Source organism: Nanorana parkeri, unplaced genomic scaffold (genome assembly GCF_000935625.1).
Source record: "Nanorana parkeri isolate BGI_ZX_2015 unplaced genomic scaffold, ASM93562v1 scaffold285, whole genome shotgun sequence".
Classification (NCBI taxonomy): Eukaryota; Metazoa; Chordata; class Amphibia; order Anura; family Dicroglossidae; genus Nanorana; species Nanorana parkeri.
The window spans coordinates 619,003-637,510 of NW_017306553.1; the positions used below are offsets into that span (position 1 = coordinate 619,003).

At 45.3% G+C, this 18,508-nt stretch overlaps 1 protein-coding gene across 1 annotated transcript; it reads right to left on the bottom strand.

Annotated features, from left to right (window-relative positions):
- Nucleotides 1-1,375: 1,375 nt before the first annotated feature.
- On the bottom strand, nucleotides 1,376-18,068 carry CUNH11orf74 (chromosome unknown C11orf74 homolog). The gene is made up of 6 exons (XM_018557478.1): nucleotides 17,936-18,068; nucleotides 12,474-12,598; nucleotides 11,149-11,214; nucleotides 9,307-9,376; nucleotides 2,227-2,339; nucleotides 1,376-1,577 (listed from the first exon to the last, which is right to left on the bottom strand). The coding sequence occupies exons 1-6, from the start codon at nucleotides 18,066-18,068 to the stop codon at nucleotides 1,410-1,412; spliced, it is 675 nt and encodes a 224-aa protein (XP_018412980.1). The 3' UTR covers nucleotides 1,376-1,409.
- Nucleotides 18,069-18,508: the final 440 nt, after the last annotated feature.

Genomic DNA, 18,508 nt, shown 5'->3' on the forward strand with positions numbered 1-18,508 from the left:
TCACATCTGTAAATAAGACTTGCATTAAAGGACTCCGTTATATACTCAATGGTTCTTAGATGTGTGACCTGCGCTAGGAGGTCTGCAAATGCAGGAACCTAGAGGCACCAGCATGTACTGTGTCCCTGCCTGTGCCCTCCTGCACCTCACTATCGGTTCCTCTATGTGATGAACAACCTCAATGAACAATTGTTAGGTGAGCGAGGTTGACAATTCCAGGAGTGTTGGATGCCTGTCCCCCCGCCATATTCTGTGGTTCCATCCTCCAACCCCTATGTCACTACAGGATAGAGCAGTGATGTAGAGGCCGGAGGATGGAGCCATGGTACGCAGCAGGGGGCAAGGGAATCCAACACTCCCAGAAAGAGGCTTATGAAGGGTGCAGCGATGGAAAGGTCCCTGCAATAGAAGAGGTGTTATACTCACCTACACAAGCATCATACCTTCCATTCATTCCAGCATTGCAGCCTCCATAAAACTCTTTGGCATTTGACAATTCCAGGAGTGTTGGATGCCTGTCTCCCCCTGTGGTTACATCCTCCAAACCCTATGTCACTACAGGATAGAGCAGTGATGTAGGGGTCGGAGGATGGAGCCATGGTACGCAACAGGGAGCAAGGGCATCCAACACTCCCAGAAAGAGGCTTATGAAGGGTGCACTGATGGAGTGGAGGGAAGGTAGGAGAGGAGGTGGCTTTATCTATCGCAGGGATCTTTCATAAGCTGTCAGGAGAGTTTTACCACACATGCCACAAAGGCATGGTCCTCTGTTGTCACCATCAGGAAACGCACCCGGAGAAATGCCATGCAGACATCGCTGGAGTGCATGTAGACAGGAAATGGTTGCAGGAGTTTTATAGCACTGACATGCAGCAAAGAAGGAGGAAAATCAGCTGCTAGCTCCATTTGGGTATTCTGACAGCGGTTGGCGGCTGTCACAGCTGAACCACATATATGGGAGATCTTTTACCTTCCAAAGGATTTCGTTTATGTCCATCCAGTCCTGATATTTCCACAGCACACCGTGATTGGCAGGGTAAGGGACCTGATTTTGTTTTGCTGCAGTTTCACTTTTTACTTACAAGTCCCCACCCCCATCCTGTCACTGGGCAGCAAAAAGAAAGCAGCACACTGATATGCTCGACAGTCACTTTGCTCTCTCCTCGTATCACCACTACAACATCCCTGATTGGCTCCTTGTGCTGCTTCTCGCTTGCCCTCTCTAAGCTCTTCAGTAAAAGGGACTACAAAAAGTTGACATCAAGCAAATGAATGTACTTGCACTGCTTAAATGAGAAAAAAACAAAAACATTTACTGATGTATTAATGATCACAGAGCTGTCCTTTATATCTGCCCGGAGTTCAGCTCTAAAACAACATCCTGCTTTTCCCTCTGAAGCAGAAATCCGTTATGAAGCCGTCAGGTTTTGCTCTTCTGTGTCTTTGACTTCTGTCTTTTGATGCCCCCTGTCTTTCAAGAAGTCCAGCTCCGCCGCGGAAATTTTCGGGGTCAGCGCCACGCAGTCATAATCAAAGCTTCGGTCCAGAGCGAACGGCTGGATCTCATCGTCTAGATGCTGAGGAGGAAGAAGCGAGGGTAAAAGGCAGCCAGGTTCCAGTATTGTATCACACACAGGGTTACTTACTGTATGAGGCAAAGAGCAATGTATAAAGCCCTGGTAGCCTAAAGCGACTTGATTTATTGCTACTGAACTCTGCAGGTGTAGTCTCAGCACATCTGTCATTAGGTGATAAGCATACAGTATTCTGGATTTTACTAAAAGGAGAACTATGGGGTCAGTGCTTTTCCCCATGGTTCTCCTAAGGGTCATGGGAGGACACAAACTAGCGTCCTCCTGTGACCCAAAGCTCAGTATATCGCGAGCTACAAAACGAGTTGGATGTTTTTCTGCTATGAACCAATCCTAATATTAAAAGAATTTGGACTCTTGGGCCTGTTGTTTGGCGCTCTCATTAGACTTTGTACACATGGTTTCTCAGCTCTGGCTTGCCTTTTTAAAATGGTGTCCTGTTGTTTGGAGAGCAGCCCTACCGGAACCACTGTGCCTTGCTGTAATGAGCACTTGCTTACCGAAAATTCGAATCCAGCGACTCGTTTTGGGTCTAATAAATACTTGACAGAGGTTCTAGACTCCCTCTACTGTATACAAATTTGGATTCACCTTAAGCCTCATGGTAAAACAATATACTCTCTTTTCTACATACCTCATCGGGTGTAGGCTGCTGCCTGAAGGACGTCTGGATGTCCAAACTTGTACTTCTTATGACGGGCGCAACTTCAAGGGCCAGTTTAGTCTCTGCTTCTCCTGGATATAATACTGGGGAAGATAAAACGTAATTTAAAAAGGGATATACACCATCAATGTGTATATTTGCTCTGCAATGACACATTCTGTATAAGCATCTGACCAATGGGGTGTAAAGCAATGATTAGTATGGCTCCACTCACTGTCCTGAAATAAGGAACATTCTTCTTTGTTTTGGGACCTGTGATGGAATGAGACCTCTGAATACCTTCTATTTTAAGAAGGCTTTACTGTGCTATGCACTGATTTGGTTGGTGGGCTTTTTGACTCCTTTTGTCCTTGTATAACCTGCATGGTTATATTATCTCATTGGGTCCCAAGCCCTACTCCATAGAAGCAATGGCTTCCATACACTGCACTGAGGATGGTCAGTACAGAGCATTTCTTTGAAGCAGTGGTATGGCTATGGTAAGGTCATAATTAGGGATGCACCAATACCGATACTAGTATCGATATCGGTGCCGATTCCGAGTATTTGGGCAAGTATCGCCCAAATGCTCCGATGCCTAGCACGAGTACTTCCGGTATCAGGAAGCCGGGCAGCGCGTCATTACACGCTGCCCGGTTTCGCGATTGACCGGGAAGCGGCTCCATGCTCTCTCGTCACTTGTGATGAGAGAGCATAGAGCTGACTTCCCGGCCAATCAGGAAGTCGGGCAGCGTGTAATGACGCGCTGCCTGGCTTCCTGATTAGTCGGGAAGCTGGCCAATCAGGAAGCTGGCCTCGTGAGGTAAGGTTACCTTACCTTAGTATGTGCAGCTTGTCACCCCCGGGGCCTCTCCAGAGAGAATGCGTCTTCGTCCGCTACCCAGCCAGAGCCGTCCAATCAGGAAGCCGGGCGCTGTCTAATGACGCGAAAGGCCGCGTTCTCGCTGGAGAGGCCCCGGGGGTGACAGGCTGCACATACTAAGGTAAGAGGGGACTTTCTCGTTAATCGGGAAGCCGGGTGGCGAGTCATTACACGGTACTCGTACTCGGTACCAAAATACCGGAATCGGTGCATCCCTAGCCATAATGCTTTAGAATTGGGACCCAAAATGTTATGCAGTTGGGGTTTAAAAGTACTTTAAAGGCTATATTTCCGTAATGAGCTGTGAGTGCCGGACTGCCCAGGAGTACTGTGATCCCAGGCCATTGTGATGAGCCGCCCCCAAGCACATACGTCCATGTCCATCCAGGCTCACGTGTGGTTGGTTGTGGATGGGATGATGTTGGGCGTCCGTCAATCAGTGGCGTACCTAAGAAAATAAAGGGCCCTGCTGCAAGATTTTATCTGTTGGGCCCCTTGGGGGCGGGAGCGGATCTCACTGACCCCCAACCCCCCCCCGGTGGTCTATGCACCAGAGGAGCTTACACTCTAATGCCCCCCCACTGTCTCACAGTATTATTATACATTTATATAGCTTTGACATATACCACAGTGCTGTACAGAGAACACTGAGCCAGTCACATCAGTCTCTGTACATAGGAGCTTACACTCTAATGCAGAATGGCACCGACTGTAGGGTTACTACAAATACATTATACAGCAGCAACAGCTGTAGGGGAACTACAAAATACATTATACAGCAATGCAGAACAGTATATGAATTGGACTCTGGACATAGCAACGCGCTAGAGTCAGGACTTAGCAATGCACTAGACTCTGAACTTAGCAACGCACTGGACCCACCTGAGGCCTCGCAGAGCCCACCAGAGATCCTGCAGAGCTCACCGAAGACCCCAACCAGCCCACCTGATACCCCACACAGCCCACCTTGTATCCTGCACAGTCCACAGAGAAACACTATGGTGGGCTCTGCGGGATCTCAGGTGGGCTGGTCGGTGTCCCTTTCCCTGCAAATGCAGCTCCGGACCAGACCGTCGTTGCTTGGGGCCCAGCCTCCTCCACCACCAGACCGGTGCCGCTGGGGCCCGGCCTCCTCCTCCGCCGGACCAACGCTGCTGGTGCCCGGCCTCCTCCTCCTTTTACAATCCCCTGAAAAGCAGAGCTTAGACTGGGAAAGGAAGAAGTAGCCAGAGGGGGTCAGTCAGTTGTGCTGCAGTGCTCATTTGCTAACAAGCAAATGCTAAAAGGAGGAGAGAACAGAGTGATCGAGAGATGAGCTCATCAGTTTGCTGCTTCTCCTTTCACTGTCCATTATCAGGCTGGGGGAGGGACAAGACCTGTAAGTGTCACTTAACTGCAGCAGAGAAAGCAGAGAAAAAGGCTTACAGGCTGTGCTGTGCTGCGCGGCAGAGCTGTGTACATCTCAGAACTGGGTTAACACAAACACAAATCCTTTGGTGGGCTAAACAATCTCCTGTATACATATATATTTGATGTGTGCATTTAGCGGTTTGCCTGGAGTTCAGCTTTAAAGCACAGCTTGCTAGCAACTAGTCAACTTATGAAATCTGCTCATCATAAAAAAAAAGGGCACATGACAATTTTTCTGCAAAAGTGCTAAAACAAGAGACTGTCGGCGGCGCATACTAATAAAGAATTTCACCTGGAACGCATCAGCAGAAGTCAGATCAGAAATGCTGCACATCAAATTCCGTCCGGCTAGCAGCTGCCTGGGAAAGTGGCAGGGCTATTTTTGAAGCCGAGTTAGAGAACATAAACATGTTTGCGATCAGCGCCAGTCACGGCCACAAGAGCGGAGCAATCAGCCGGTGTTTACCGGGGGAGATGTGTCAGACAGGGAACATTGCCGCTCTATATTTAGCCGGTGTGACAATAAATGAAAGTGTGTAATCTGCAGCCTTCACTCTGACTGGTAATGTTTAATCAAGCATCTTCTTCACATGCAAAATGTCCCTGACAGCAAGAATCAGGAGGAGGACAGGTATGGAGGCATCGCCAATGAAGGTTATTTGTATTGGAGACGTCCATCATCAGACCACAGTCAGAAAAAGAATGCAACTGTTCTAAAACATATCCATAGGGCAGGTTTTAGATAAATCGGGGCCCTGAGCAAGGGTCAAATTGGGGCCCCATTGGCTGAATACTGCTGACCTTCCAACACGGCCGGGTTCATAAGGCAACAAAGGCTGAACTTCCAAACTGTTCTTCTATGCTGTACTTCCAGCCTGAACTCCCATGCTGTACTGCCATAGCGTTATCCCATGCTGTACTCCCATATTGTTATCCCATGCTGTACTCCCATACTGTTATCCCACACGGTTTTCCCATGCTGTACTCCCACACTGTTATCCCACATGGTTTTCCCATACTGTACTTGAACGCTGTATTCTCATGCTGTACTCTAATGCCGGTTTTCAATGCTATTTTCTAATGCTGTACTTGCATGCTGTAATCTCATGCTATACTCCCATGCTGTTCTCCAATACTATTTCCATGCTGTACTCCTACATTGTACAATCTTGCTGTTATGCCACGCTGTTCTGCCATGCATGCTGTTCTCCCATACTATACCTCCATGCTATACTCCTCTGCTATACTCTCATGCTGTTCTCCCATGCCATTCTTCAATGATATTCTCCCATGTTTTACTTGCATGATGTACTCTCATGCTGTACTCCCATGCCGTACTTCCATGCTTTACTATCATGCTGTTTTCCAATCCGATTCTTCAATTCTATTCTCTCATGTTCTACTTTCATGCTGTACTCCCATGCCGTTCTCAAATTCTATTTTCCCATGTTTTACTTCCATGATGTACTTTCATGCTATACTCCTATGCTGTACTTCCATGACATACGCCCATGCTTTAACTCCCAGTAGATCAAGACCCTGGATGATGCCTGAAAAAAACATGACTCAGTCCTACTGGAGAGCAAAAAATGATATGAAGGCATTAGGAGGTGATAAATACCAGGAAGCGTTGCACTTAACATGAACAAATACAAAACAGATCAAATTAAAAATGGAAGTTCCTGCACTGTGAACCAATCAGAGCTCTTCGGCACGCAGCTTGGGGCTAGAGAGGGAGGTGTTTATGCAGCTGAGGAGAAGAAGAGACAGCAGCCATGTAGTGAATCGCATCCATAGTTTACAGACAAGGCCGGTGACACAGGAAGCAGCAACAGTGTATAGCGACATCACATATGCGGTGTGGGACTCATAAGACTGGCTGAACTGAACTAATAGCTCACTGATAGCCATATCTGTTGCAAAGTGCTGCACAGTGGCTTAGTGGTTAGCACCTCTGTCTGCAGCAATGCGGTCCTCGGGTCAGATCCCGGCCAAGACATTATCTGCATGGGGTTTACATGTTCTGTGTGGGTTACTTCTGGGTGCTCTGTTTTGTTCCCATACTCCAAAGACATGCTGGAAGGTTATTGGGCTCCTGTCTAAATTGTCCTTAGTATGTGGGATAGGGACCTAGTATGTGGGATAGGGACCTAGTATGTTGGCTAGCGATCTAGTATGTGAGATAAGGACCTTAGACTGTAAGCTCCTTGAGGACCCGGACTAATGTGAATGTAGAGTATGTAAAGCACTAAATACATTTTCGGCGCCTGTAATAAAATTACTAAGTGAGCCTGACACTGCTTAGAAATATTGGGGTGCCCCATCTGCAGATGTAAGAGCATCCTTTGATAATAAGAGTGGTACTGGCAGCACAGAACAAATGGTCTCACATTTGGGGTTCATGTAGTTACAAAGATGAAAAGCCACCGTCCACCGAGTTCAACCAGAAGACGCAGAATGAAGGCATAGGTCATATATATAGGAAGTGTCATCATAACTTCTTCAATACCTTTGAAGAAGGAGACCCTCCTTAACCAGAGAGGCAAGTCGGGTTACACGTGCCAAATAAACAATCGTCCAGCTGCCAGCGAAATTAATTGGCGCTCATTCATTATGCAGTCCAATTACTAGGAACCATAGAAGTGCAGTTCCTCATGGCTCTTCCCTCTCTCCCCGCGCTGAGAGCTCCTCTGGTCTTTGTGAATATTTGATCCCGACTCACGCTGGGATCTCTGCTAGAACGACCTGAATTTATCCTCTACAACCGCTCTACAACTTTGTACAATTCCATCTTCATAACCACTGCGGGGCAGCAGCTTGGGGCGAGTGGGCGGCAGGGTTTTTTCGCATCGGCTGTATCTGCCCCGTGAAGTTGGCTGCTGGTGCTGCTGCCGCACAAGGCCGCCGATGATCCTAATTAAGCTGCTAATTACATTCTCAGTGGAGGTGATTAATGAGCAATAGGAATGCAGTGCCTGCTGCCAATGTGGGGGAGATAATTGAGCAAGTATTGACATCTCAAGCTAGATGCAATCTGCAAATTCTTTTTTCAAGTTTCAGGCTCAGATGTGCTTGTAGGGCTCGGTGACCACGGCTTGGTTGATGCAAGTAAGGACAGGACATCTGGTATGGCACCATAAGGGCATCTACAAAGAGCATTTCTAGATCATATTTCCATGGTGTAGCTTTAACACCACCCATCACTGGGGACTCCTGAACGCAATAACTTGGAGGAGCGTCCATGCACATTTGGCCATATAGTAGGTGTGATGGTCAGGGGCCCACAAACCTATGGTCATACTATATATTGTAACTTTCAGTGATTCTTATGGAAGGATATTGCTGATTAAAATCCTGATTAAATTCCCAGGACCTCCACCTCCATTGCAGCAGCTATAAGGGGCTGCCACTTCCCTGCTCATTTTCATGTAACAGACAACAAACAACTAAAAAAGAGAGAACACTTAATGTGTCACGCGTTTCTGCATACATGCAACACATGCACAGTCAAGAATCAAGCAAAGCTTGCAGCTCAATCTGCTGCATGAGCTTATTTGCAACGTTTGTCATGTGTAGGGCCGGCCATTCAAATTATGAGGGTGCCATATGTGGACGCATGGAAAATACGCAAAACATTGTGCATGTTCACATGTGTAGCAAGTGTGAATGGGGCTTTAAATTGGCTGTAAATCGTGCATACAGCATTTTTGGCAGTGCACCGCAATGCACAATTAGCAAGGTGCACTGGGTTACCATTCCTTCTCCAGCGCTCACTGGAGAGACAGAGAGGAGAAGGGGGCGGGCACAGCAGACACTGGCTCTAGAGAGGCAGCGCCAGCTGTCAATCAGGCAGCAGAATGGATCCCGACAATATTATCAGGATCTTTCCTGGCTACAGCACGTGTCTGCACTATCAGCATATAGCAGGCCATAGCCCGCTATATGCTGACTCTGGGTCACAGGAGGACATTAGTAATGCACTCCTGTGACACAAAAGAGAACGAAAGCCAAAAAAAAAAAACTTTGGCTTTAGTTCTCTTGTAACTGAAGTGTCACAATATGCCACTTCATTCAAGTCTACGCACCGCACAGACATCTACATTTCTATGCAGTGCACTGTAACACAGTCCAACCTCATTGTGTAAAGAGGGTACTCAATCATGTTTCATGCCCCCCTACATTGCAACTGCACTGATTTATGCAGATGAATACAGAACAAAGTATATTGGGTGAATGAGGCCTCAGAGTATGGCGGTCTCACTACAGGGTGCCTGACAGATGAAAGAAGCCGATAGGTGATTCAACTCCTTGACATCTATCAATGGAAGTGATTTGTTGCGGGTGGCATACCCCTTTAAAGAAGAACTGCAGTTGAGATTCAAATGATCTGAATGGTTGTGAAATCTGATCTGGGACTACCGGTAGTAAGTTCTATTAAATGACTTTCTTGAGCAACTACTGTGTGTAGATTTGAGAGCACCTCGAGTAGCACATACACTTCAGAAATGGGGCTTAGGAGTGTTTTTTCCTTTCTATTTAATGGCGTATATATGATATATGTAACAAAAAGCAGCCACAAGGACTTTGTAATTTACAAAACATAAACATGATTGATTCTGTATATTTAATTCTCCACTTTGAATTAATATAAATTAACAGGAAAAAACAACATAAAAGACACAAAAAACATATTTTGATGATTGAAAATATGTTTGTTTTTTTCCAGGAAGACAAGAAGATGTTTAAAGCTACATTAGAATACGACAATGAACACGTACGCAGATGCGGCCTTGTGTCCTCGTCATCAGAATTTGCGTCCAGATCAGAGGAACTGAGAAAATTATCAACCTGGAAAAATAAAAAATAAAAACAATGACCGCTCAACAACTGATAACTGCAGAGAAATATGTCCAAAGTGCTGTCAACAACCTTAAAGTGCATCTAAACACAACAAAAAATTGTAATATATTGCAACTTACTCGTCCTTAGATGTGGTGGCTGCATTCGTTTTCTTTTTTCAGGTTTTTCTTCCTTTATTTTCATCTGGGGACCCTGCCAGTAACACACTTCCTGTACTAGAGTGACAATTCTCATTCACTGTACATGTAGAGAAGCAGCTTTGTCACCCTAGGACAGGCTTTCTCAAACAGAGTGCTGTGGCAGTCAGGGGGGCCTAAAAATGTTTGCACGTCATCATGCCTTTCCATTGTGAAGAGGACTTCTCGCGGGGAACGCGAGGGGGGCTCTCGCGGGGAACGCGAGGGCGGCTCTCGCGGGGAACGCGAGGGCGGCTCTCGCGGGGAAACTGATGTGAAGAGGGAACCCCTTTTTGTGTTTTTGCATGGGGTTCCCCTTACAATTCATGCCATACCTCTACTGCGGATAAGGGTCTGGTATGGATTTTGTAGAGACCACACATCATTTTTTACATTTACTTTTTTTTACATTTTAAACTTGGGTGCCTGGAGATTTTGCATACAGTAATACCTTGGTTTACGAGCATAATTCGTTCCGGAAGCATGCTTGTAATCCAAAGCGCTTGTATATCAAAGCGAATTTCCCCATAGGAAATAATGGAAATTCCGATGATTCGTTCCACATCCCAAAAATATTCATATAAAATGATTACAATACTGTACTGTAATATAATAACGTATAAAATATAAAGAAAAATTAACCAATTACCGGTACCTAAGTGGCTGGTGTGAGAGGGACAAGAGGGAGCAGGATTATTGCGTAGGACGACTTTCACTATCAGTAACGGAATCACTGCTATCTCTTGACTCAATTGAATCTTTTTCATTTCGTGAAACCTTAACAAGGAATCTATCCAATGTGACATTGCATTGTCGTTAAACAGACTCATCGCTCACACTGCTACAGCCTTATTCAGGTGATGCTTTTCTACAAAATTTTGCTCTTCTTGCAAGACATTGCTTGTATATCAAAGCAAAATTTTTCAGAAATGTTTGCTTGTCTTGCAAAACGCTCTCAAACCAAGTTACTTGTAAACCAAGGTATTACTGTACTTTTAAATGGTGCTGCAAATTGAAAAAGGTTAAGAAACACTGCCCTATGATAAGACTACAGAACACCCTACCTCTCCTCATCTCCATAATATAGTGGAATGGTGTTATATAGTTCACAGAGATAACTGAGAGCAATGTAACTAATTACAGTCGGCACAACTTTACTACTTTAGTACTCATAATGGTATACTTTTCAGGCCAAATGGAGCAAATAAGAGAAGTCTATTGTTAGGATTAAAATATTTAATAAAGTAGATCTAAACCCTAACTGGATGATGGTTAGCTTGCTAAAGCACTGTGTATCATAATCAAATGCCATTTTTAAAAATAAAACATAGTTATTATCATCCTTTGTTGCATCTTAGTGCGGTCAATCTTCTGCAGTAAATTTGTAGCCACTTCCTGTTTATATACACTCCAGTGATGGCTGCACGGGTTTCCCGATGGTGACAACAGTGGACCTTGACTGCGTAACGCATTTTGAAACAGCCACTTGTAGTCGTGATCGGATGCCCGAGTGACAACTTGGAAGCACAATTAGGAGGCAGGGGGACTTTAGTTGGTATATATCGAATAGGCTGTGCAGCTTACCTGGACCCTTCCTGAACGCATAAGGCTGTGACAACATCCTACGGTTTCTCCTTCACTGATAACCAGCTGTGAAAGCCAAAAAAAGGAATCATTCCAGTTTACTGATAAACAAACACTTTTTTTTCTTACTTTGTTAATTGTTTTGCAAGTTTCAGGCAAAAAATAGAACTCTACATGACATTGTGTCAGCTAGAAAACTGCAAATCCCACACTTAGAGCCGATGTATTTAACTTCTGTCCAGCGAATAGCTAAGCGAATGGCGTTCACACAGCACTACCCCCACTAGATGAAGCAAAGGAGCACCGAAATTCCCTATACTCCCCGACTCCATCTAGTGGCCTTATGGCATGTGAATGGCATTTGTCCAGCTATACACTGCACAGAGGTTTATACATCTACAGTGATTCTATCTCTTGTTGAGAAGCTACTGCTCTACATATCTTGGTATCATCAACAAACACTGAGCATGAGCTATTTATTCCAATCTCTATGTTGTTTTTTAAGAAGATAAACAGAACTGGTCCCAGGACCGAACCCTGGAGCATGCCACTTATGACTTTGGACCATTTTAGAAAATGAGCTGCTTATCTCTGCCCCCTGGATTCCTGTAGCCAGTTTTTTACCGATGTACATACAGGGTCTTCAATGCCAATAGACATTGGGTCAGCGGGTTTTATTAGGGTTTTACACGTGCGAATAGAGCCAGACACATGGACATGGAAAGAGGCAGTTTGATTCCAGGCAATAAAAAGGCACAAAACAATTTTACTTAAAGAACTATGGGGTTAAGGCTTTTCCCCATAGTTCTCCTTAGGGTAATGGGAGGACACAAATTAGCATCCTCCCGTCACCCTAGGCTCAGTATACCGCGAGTTGCTGCATGCGGTATACTGAGACGCCGCAGCTGAAGCCGATCCCGACAATTGTGCCGGTATCCGCCCAGCTGCATGACTGACAGCTGGCTCTGCCTATCTAGAGGCAGAGCCAGCTGTACCCGCCCCCTCCCCCGTCCGTTCCGCCAGTCAGCGCTGGCGGATCGGAGCGGGGAGGGGGGAATCCAGCCCCTCCCCTGTCACGGCAGAGAGCCGTGACAGGATCGAGAGGTGAGCGAACGCCGGTATGTGTTCGCTCACCTCCCGATCTACTGAACCAACCTGTGACAGTCTCATTGTTACAGGTCGGTTAGAACTATGAGGTGAGTGAAAAGCACTCACCTCATAGTTCTCCTTCAACCAAAGCTAGTGCATATGAGAAACTAGATTGGATTGAATTACATAGAACAAGCATAAAAAGGACAAGGATGACACTGGTCGTGAACACGTACCTGCTCCAGTTCCTCCACTTCACCTCTATCAGCGACGTCTTCGGACCTTCTCCTAGCTGGTGTGTTCTCAAAAGCGGAACAATGATTTTGTGAGTCATCAGTCTGGATCGGGCAATCTCGTCTCTCTGCCGAAAAACAAATAGCATGAAAAGATCTGAAGAGAAGCCGGCCTGGACTATGACTTTTCTAAGGTACCAACAACACTACTGAATGTGCGGACTTTGCATTCTTTATTAAATTGTCACAGGTATACATTGTCAATCCAGTGTACAGGCATTGGGGAGCACAGTAGACCAGTATTGAGGTACAATAAATGCTGATCAATGAAAAAATAATGCTAAAAATAGGCACCATTATAAATATACATATAGAGCGCCGACAACATACACATCAGTCCCTTCCCTCAAGGCTTACAATCTATTTTCCCCACCTGGCATGCATACTGTACACTATATGTACATGCTAGGGCTAATTTAGACAGGAGCCTACCAACATGTCTTTGGAGTGTTGGAGGAAACCGGTGTACCCAGAGGAAACTCACACAAGCACAAGGAGAACATGCAAACTCTTTGCAGACAGTGTCCTGACCGGGATTTGAACCAGGGACCCCCAGTGCTGCAAGGCAGAGGTGCGAACCACTAAGCCACTGTGTCATCTAAACAAGGCCAATGATCACCTGATGGAGAAACAATAAAGTTATTGTTGTCCACTATGGATTCTTCCTGCTAACAGTACCGGAATTATTGGACTTGATTTGGTTACCTGAAATAACTACATGTAACCAATGGAAGAAAAAAAGGAAAATGAAGGTGGGGTAGGGAGCGAAGGGTGAAGGTAGAACAGAGCAGGGGGCAAATCAAAGCAAGCTTACAGAGCAATAAAGTATATATCAACCTATACATGTAGGAGCATATAATCACATTGAGACTATGGACATTTTTTAACTGTAGGGTGTCTTGGACCCGCCCCTGAGGGGGCATCACCACAATGCCCTGCATTGAGATACAGTGATGCAGGGAGTGGTGCTGATGTCATCATATCAGCGCTGCCCTTTGTATCAAAGGAAGTTAATAAAAGATTCGAAGATCCATCTGATTTAATGGCGTCAGCACCACTCTCTGCATCATTGTATTTCAAAGCAAGGCATTGTGGTGATGCCTCCTTGGGGGTGGATCCACGACACCCAACGCATCACATGACTGGACAGAAGATTTTTGGATAAGGCAATATATAAAAAAATAACCACAGGGGGCTTCTAGGGTGGTGGTGGAGATTGGGGACTGGAAGGATGAGCCCAGAGTTGGTCTTTAACATACAGGTGAAACTCGAATAATTAGAATATCGTGCAAAAGTAATTGCAGTAATTGCTGCAAAAGGGGCCCAAACCAAGTACTGAGTACATATGCATGCTTGTACTTTTCAGAGGTCCGATATTGTTCTATGTACAATCCTTGTTTTATTGATTGCATGTAATATTCTAATTTTTTGAGATTGTGGATTTGGGGTTCTTGGGGTTTTCATGAGCTGTAAGCCATAATCATCACAATTATGACAAATCACGGCTTGAATTATCTTGCTTTGCATGTAATGAGTCTATCTCATATATTAGTTTCACCTTTTAAGTTGCATTAGTGAAATAAATGAACTTTGCACGATATTCTAATTATTCGAGTTTCACCTGTATATGAGATTTTAATAATTGGGTTTACATATACTTTACATTTGCCTCCAACAGCCAAACATGCTGCATAGGCTCAACCGGAGACATCTCACAGTTGCCAATTCACTGACCCTCCAGTGACTTTGCGACCCCAACCTAAAACTAGCCATTTTTTTAATATTTCCAACGCTTTCATGCTACGTCCGCGAAGTGCTTGATCAAACAACCTGCTGGAATTAACCACTGAAGGGATGACACCAGGTAGGACACAAAGGCAGTGATGAATGTTTCATGCTCCTGTGAGATCTCCCTCCGCCCCCCCCCTGCGTTCTAGCGCCGCTAGTTCCCTTCTGCCGAGATCCTCATAAAACTTTCATCCCTGCCTCTGCTCTTTTTTGTGAAGACAAAGAGACATCTGGTCAGCGCTAGCCCCTCACACCCTCACAGCCGAATATGAATCAGGTGTGAAAATAATATTCCTCTGAAGATTGAACGGGAGACGGAAAAAAAAAAAAAAAAACTCCCGCGGTCTTTAAATTTAGCTCTTCACATCAAATAATAAAAGGGAATCTTTCATTCAAATGAGGTGTACGGCGTCCCTGGAACAGAGACAATTCTGAAGCTTATTGCCTCAATCCCAATGCCTCACGCCAACATCAATCGCTAATCGCCGGCTGAGTCGGTGACGGCTCTCTTCCTTCCCTTCATGTCGGCTGATGCTTTTTTTTTCTTTTTCCTAGGTGCCCTCTTCACCTACTTTTCATGTGGAGCCCGATTCTCCTATAAGTGCACAAAGGCGCATAGAATACCTTTTTGGTAAGCGCCCCATGAGGCTTTACAGAAGGGGATAGAGAGATGGAACCCAAGAGAGATAGGCTCCTTTACGAGCTTATCGCTGAAACAAAAGGATTGTTAAGGATCTTACGACAGTCATTTTTATTCCGCGGTGAAAAGATTCTCGTCCTTTAGTTTTAGAATATCTGTATAATTCTTTATACCCGACATGGGGTCCCGGTATAACAAAAAAAAGCCTCTCCTACAGTAAAAAGTTTTGGGAAAAATTTATTTTCTAAGGCCGCTGTGAATAAAACAAAACTGCAGTTTCCGCATCCCATCAAAATGGAATTTGAAAATGGAAGGCTTATAGAATCTTATATTGTGTGAATACTTTAACTTGAGATGCTCTAGATAGGCATCTTGAGATCCTCTAGATAGGCAGAGCCAGCTGTCAGTCACGCAGCTGGGCGGATCCCGGCATAATTGTCGGGATCCGCTTCAGCTGCGGCGTCTCAGTATACCGCGAGCTACAGCTCGCGGTATACTGAGCCCAGGGTGACGGGAGGACGCTAGTTTGTGTCCTCCCGTTACCCTAAGGAGAACTATGGGAAAAAGCCTTAACCCCATAGTTCTCCTTTAAAAAAAAAATACATTAAAAAAGCTCTCACTGACCTCTGCAGCTATAGACACTGTGTAGTAATTCATCATCAGTGCTTACAGCAATCATAGAACTGAAATGTGTGCTCTGTAAATAACATGAAACATTTCTGTGAGGACAGATTTCTGTAGCTGCTCCTTCTATTTCTTTGTGTATTGATGTGCTGCAGTTAAAAGTCACAATCTCAGAGATGTTTTTGTACTTCGGGCAGCACAGTCTTTCCAGTACTTTGATGCATGCTTGGCAAAACAATAACACGCGGAGCTAGAAGGAGCAGATGTTATCTAGTGGGCTGTAAACCAAAAAACAGCTTTAAATATTCTCAGGGGACTCCGCATGATCAGACAATGAAACCACAACTTTCTACCCGCTGCTCTCTCCGTTCTATGCATTCCAAGAACTGGCCTTAAAGCTGAACTCCGGGCAGATAGAAAAGACTCAAACCAATGCAGCTCGGTAAATCTTTTTTTTTTTTTTTTTAATCGACAAGCAGTGTAAGTACCTGAATGTGACCTGGTATCAGCTTCTTGCAGTCCCAGTACAGCAGAGTTCAGACTGGGAGAGGAAGACAGGAAGCTATCAACCTACCAGCATGGCTTTGACATGCGAGAGGAAACCCATGCAAGCACAGGGAGAAAAAACAAACTCCAGATAGTGTGCTGGCCAAACCTGGATTCGAACCAGGGACCCCAGTGCTGCAAGGCAGAATTGCTAAAAACTAAGTCATCGTAGGACACACTTTTATTAATCAGATGCAATCCTTGTTAGGCACAAAATGCATATTATGTTTTGATGTCTTATATTCTTTCTTATTCCCTAAAATGTGATGGACTCCTTACTGACCACTGCTTACTGTCTGCACCCAGAGACAATCATCTATCCCGAACCACATCATACCATGTACTATTACATGCGGACTGCCGCTGACAGATGCGGCCACTGTCAGCCTTTCATGAACTTGAATGGGCACAGCAGCCGCATCTGTACAGACACACCTGGCATTTCTGCTGGAAGGATCTGCCGCAGGAATCCCATACAAGCCCCCTATGTGATAGGATATTAGTGGTGACAGGTACTCTTTAAGGTGACACTAGGGGTCTAATAGACACCTTTCCACTCCAAAAAAGCTATTGGAGTGCAGATTGTGCTCCACCAGCTTCTTGCCTGGCTTCTGCCGCCGAGCAATGACAGCTGAAGGAGCGAAAATGACGCCGACATCCATGATGCTGGTCCCGGGGTCGCAGGAGGGGCAGAATTGTCGGCTTTAAACATGCAAACAGAGTTCCGGGGGCTATAGGTAAAACCCCAGTGGTGAATGGATTTTGTGGTTGTAAGGCACAGACTAGTTTGTAGTTTGCATGAACTGTCCATCAAATGAGATGGGCATTCATGGCTTGGCAAGATGGAGGAGGATCTGAAGAAAGCATCCACCCAGTCTAGGTATGACATTGGCGCTGCAGAATGAGGACCACAAGGGGCTGTTACACGACTGGTTACCCTACACAAGAAATAGCGGTGGCAGCCAGTTGCAAGAAAGGGAAATGCAATCAGGGGCGTTATTGATGCTGAATTTATGGTCACAGGAGGTACTATTGAAGAATGCAGAGCGGGTTCCAGGTGAGCCACAAGATGGCCATTGCGCACATACTTTGTTATCGTGCCTGGAGATTGGCTTTAACGTAGAATTAATGCCAACATTTTTGTTTTAGATGGAGTGGAAATGGATTAGAACATCTGTTAGGTTTTATTGCTGTCTATGTCCCCATTAGAGAGATCCACCCTCTTATTTGTCCTGCTGACCTTCATCACTGAAAGAAAATCCCAAATTTTGGGTTTTCATAGAATAGATGGGAAATCTTCCAATGGGGGACAGTAGTACTGGTGACCACCAGGAATTTTCCTCACTTTGGCAGGATTTTCTCTCACTTCCTCTTGTGGCTATTGAACAGATTTGGATTCAGTTCTACTTTAAGGCCTGGTTCACACCAAGCGCGGAGCAGATGCAGAGCAGATCAGTTGCAGACCGGATCAAAACTGCGTCCAATGTATTCCAATGTAATTGTTTGCTCCAGTTCACATCGCAGCGCGCAGTTGCAGAGCAGATCCAGAGCAGGTGAAAACACTGCAGCAGGCCCTATTTTACCTGCTCTGGAACGCATCTAAAATGCATGCAAATGCCTGGAACGCACTGAAAGCCCATTTAAAACTTAATTATTTTTTTTCTTTACCAAAAAGAGCCAGGAACACATCAAAAACGCGTCAAAAACGCATCTAAAAGACTAGCGTGCGTGCGCGGAAACCTTACCGGAACAAGGCCTTACTCCAACAAATGATCTCAAAGATCATTCTGATGTGAATGAAGCTTACCTTGAGGAAGATGGGTGAATGTTGTTAGGAAGTCTTCATAGGTCTGCTCTGGGACGTCAACAAACCTTTTAAGAACAGTGCAGGCCATATCCTCTTGTGTCACCTCGGGGGATTTGTCACAGGAACTCGGCATTGTGGAAACTCCTAAAGACCTAAACAAACAAAAAATGGTTTATTTCTACAACAAATCATATTTCTGCCTGACATCAAGGAGCTGATTTGTGCAAACTGAAGCAAAACTAAAGCTGTTGCTTAAAGCATTCTGCTTGTCATCAATGAAAATCAAAATTGGTTTGGTTGCTATGGGCAATGGCGCACGTTTGCATAATCAGTCATGGGTTTTCTTTGATCAGTGGTCCAATTTTAAACCTGAATACCAAAGCTGAACTCCGGCCTTCCCTTCAGACTTGCACAGTTGTACCGGCTCCTCTCCTGGACTGAAATTGCTTCCTCTGATTCCACTGCACACTGTGAGCTTCTCACAATGTGCAGCAAGTCAGATAGAGCCTGCCTCATTTCCTGGCTGGAGGATGTCAAGCATCCTCTCGCCATTTCCTTCCCGCCTGGGTGCCC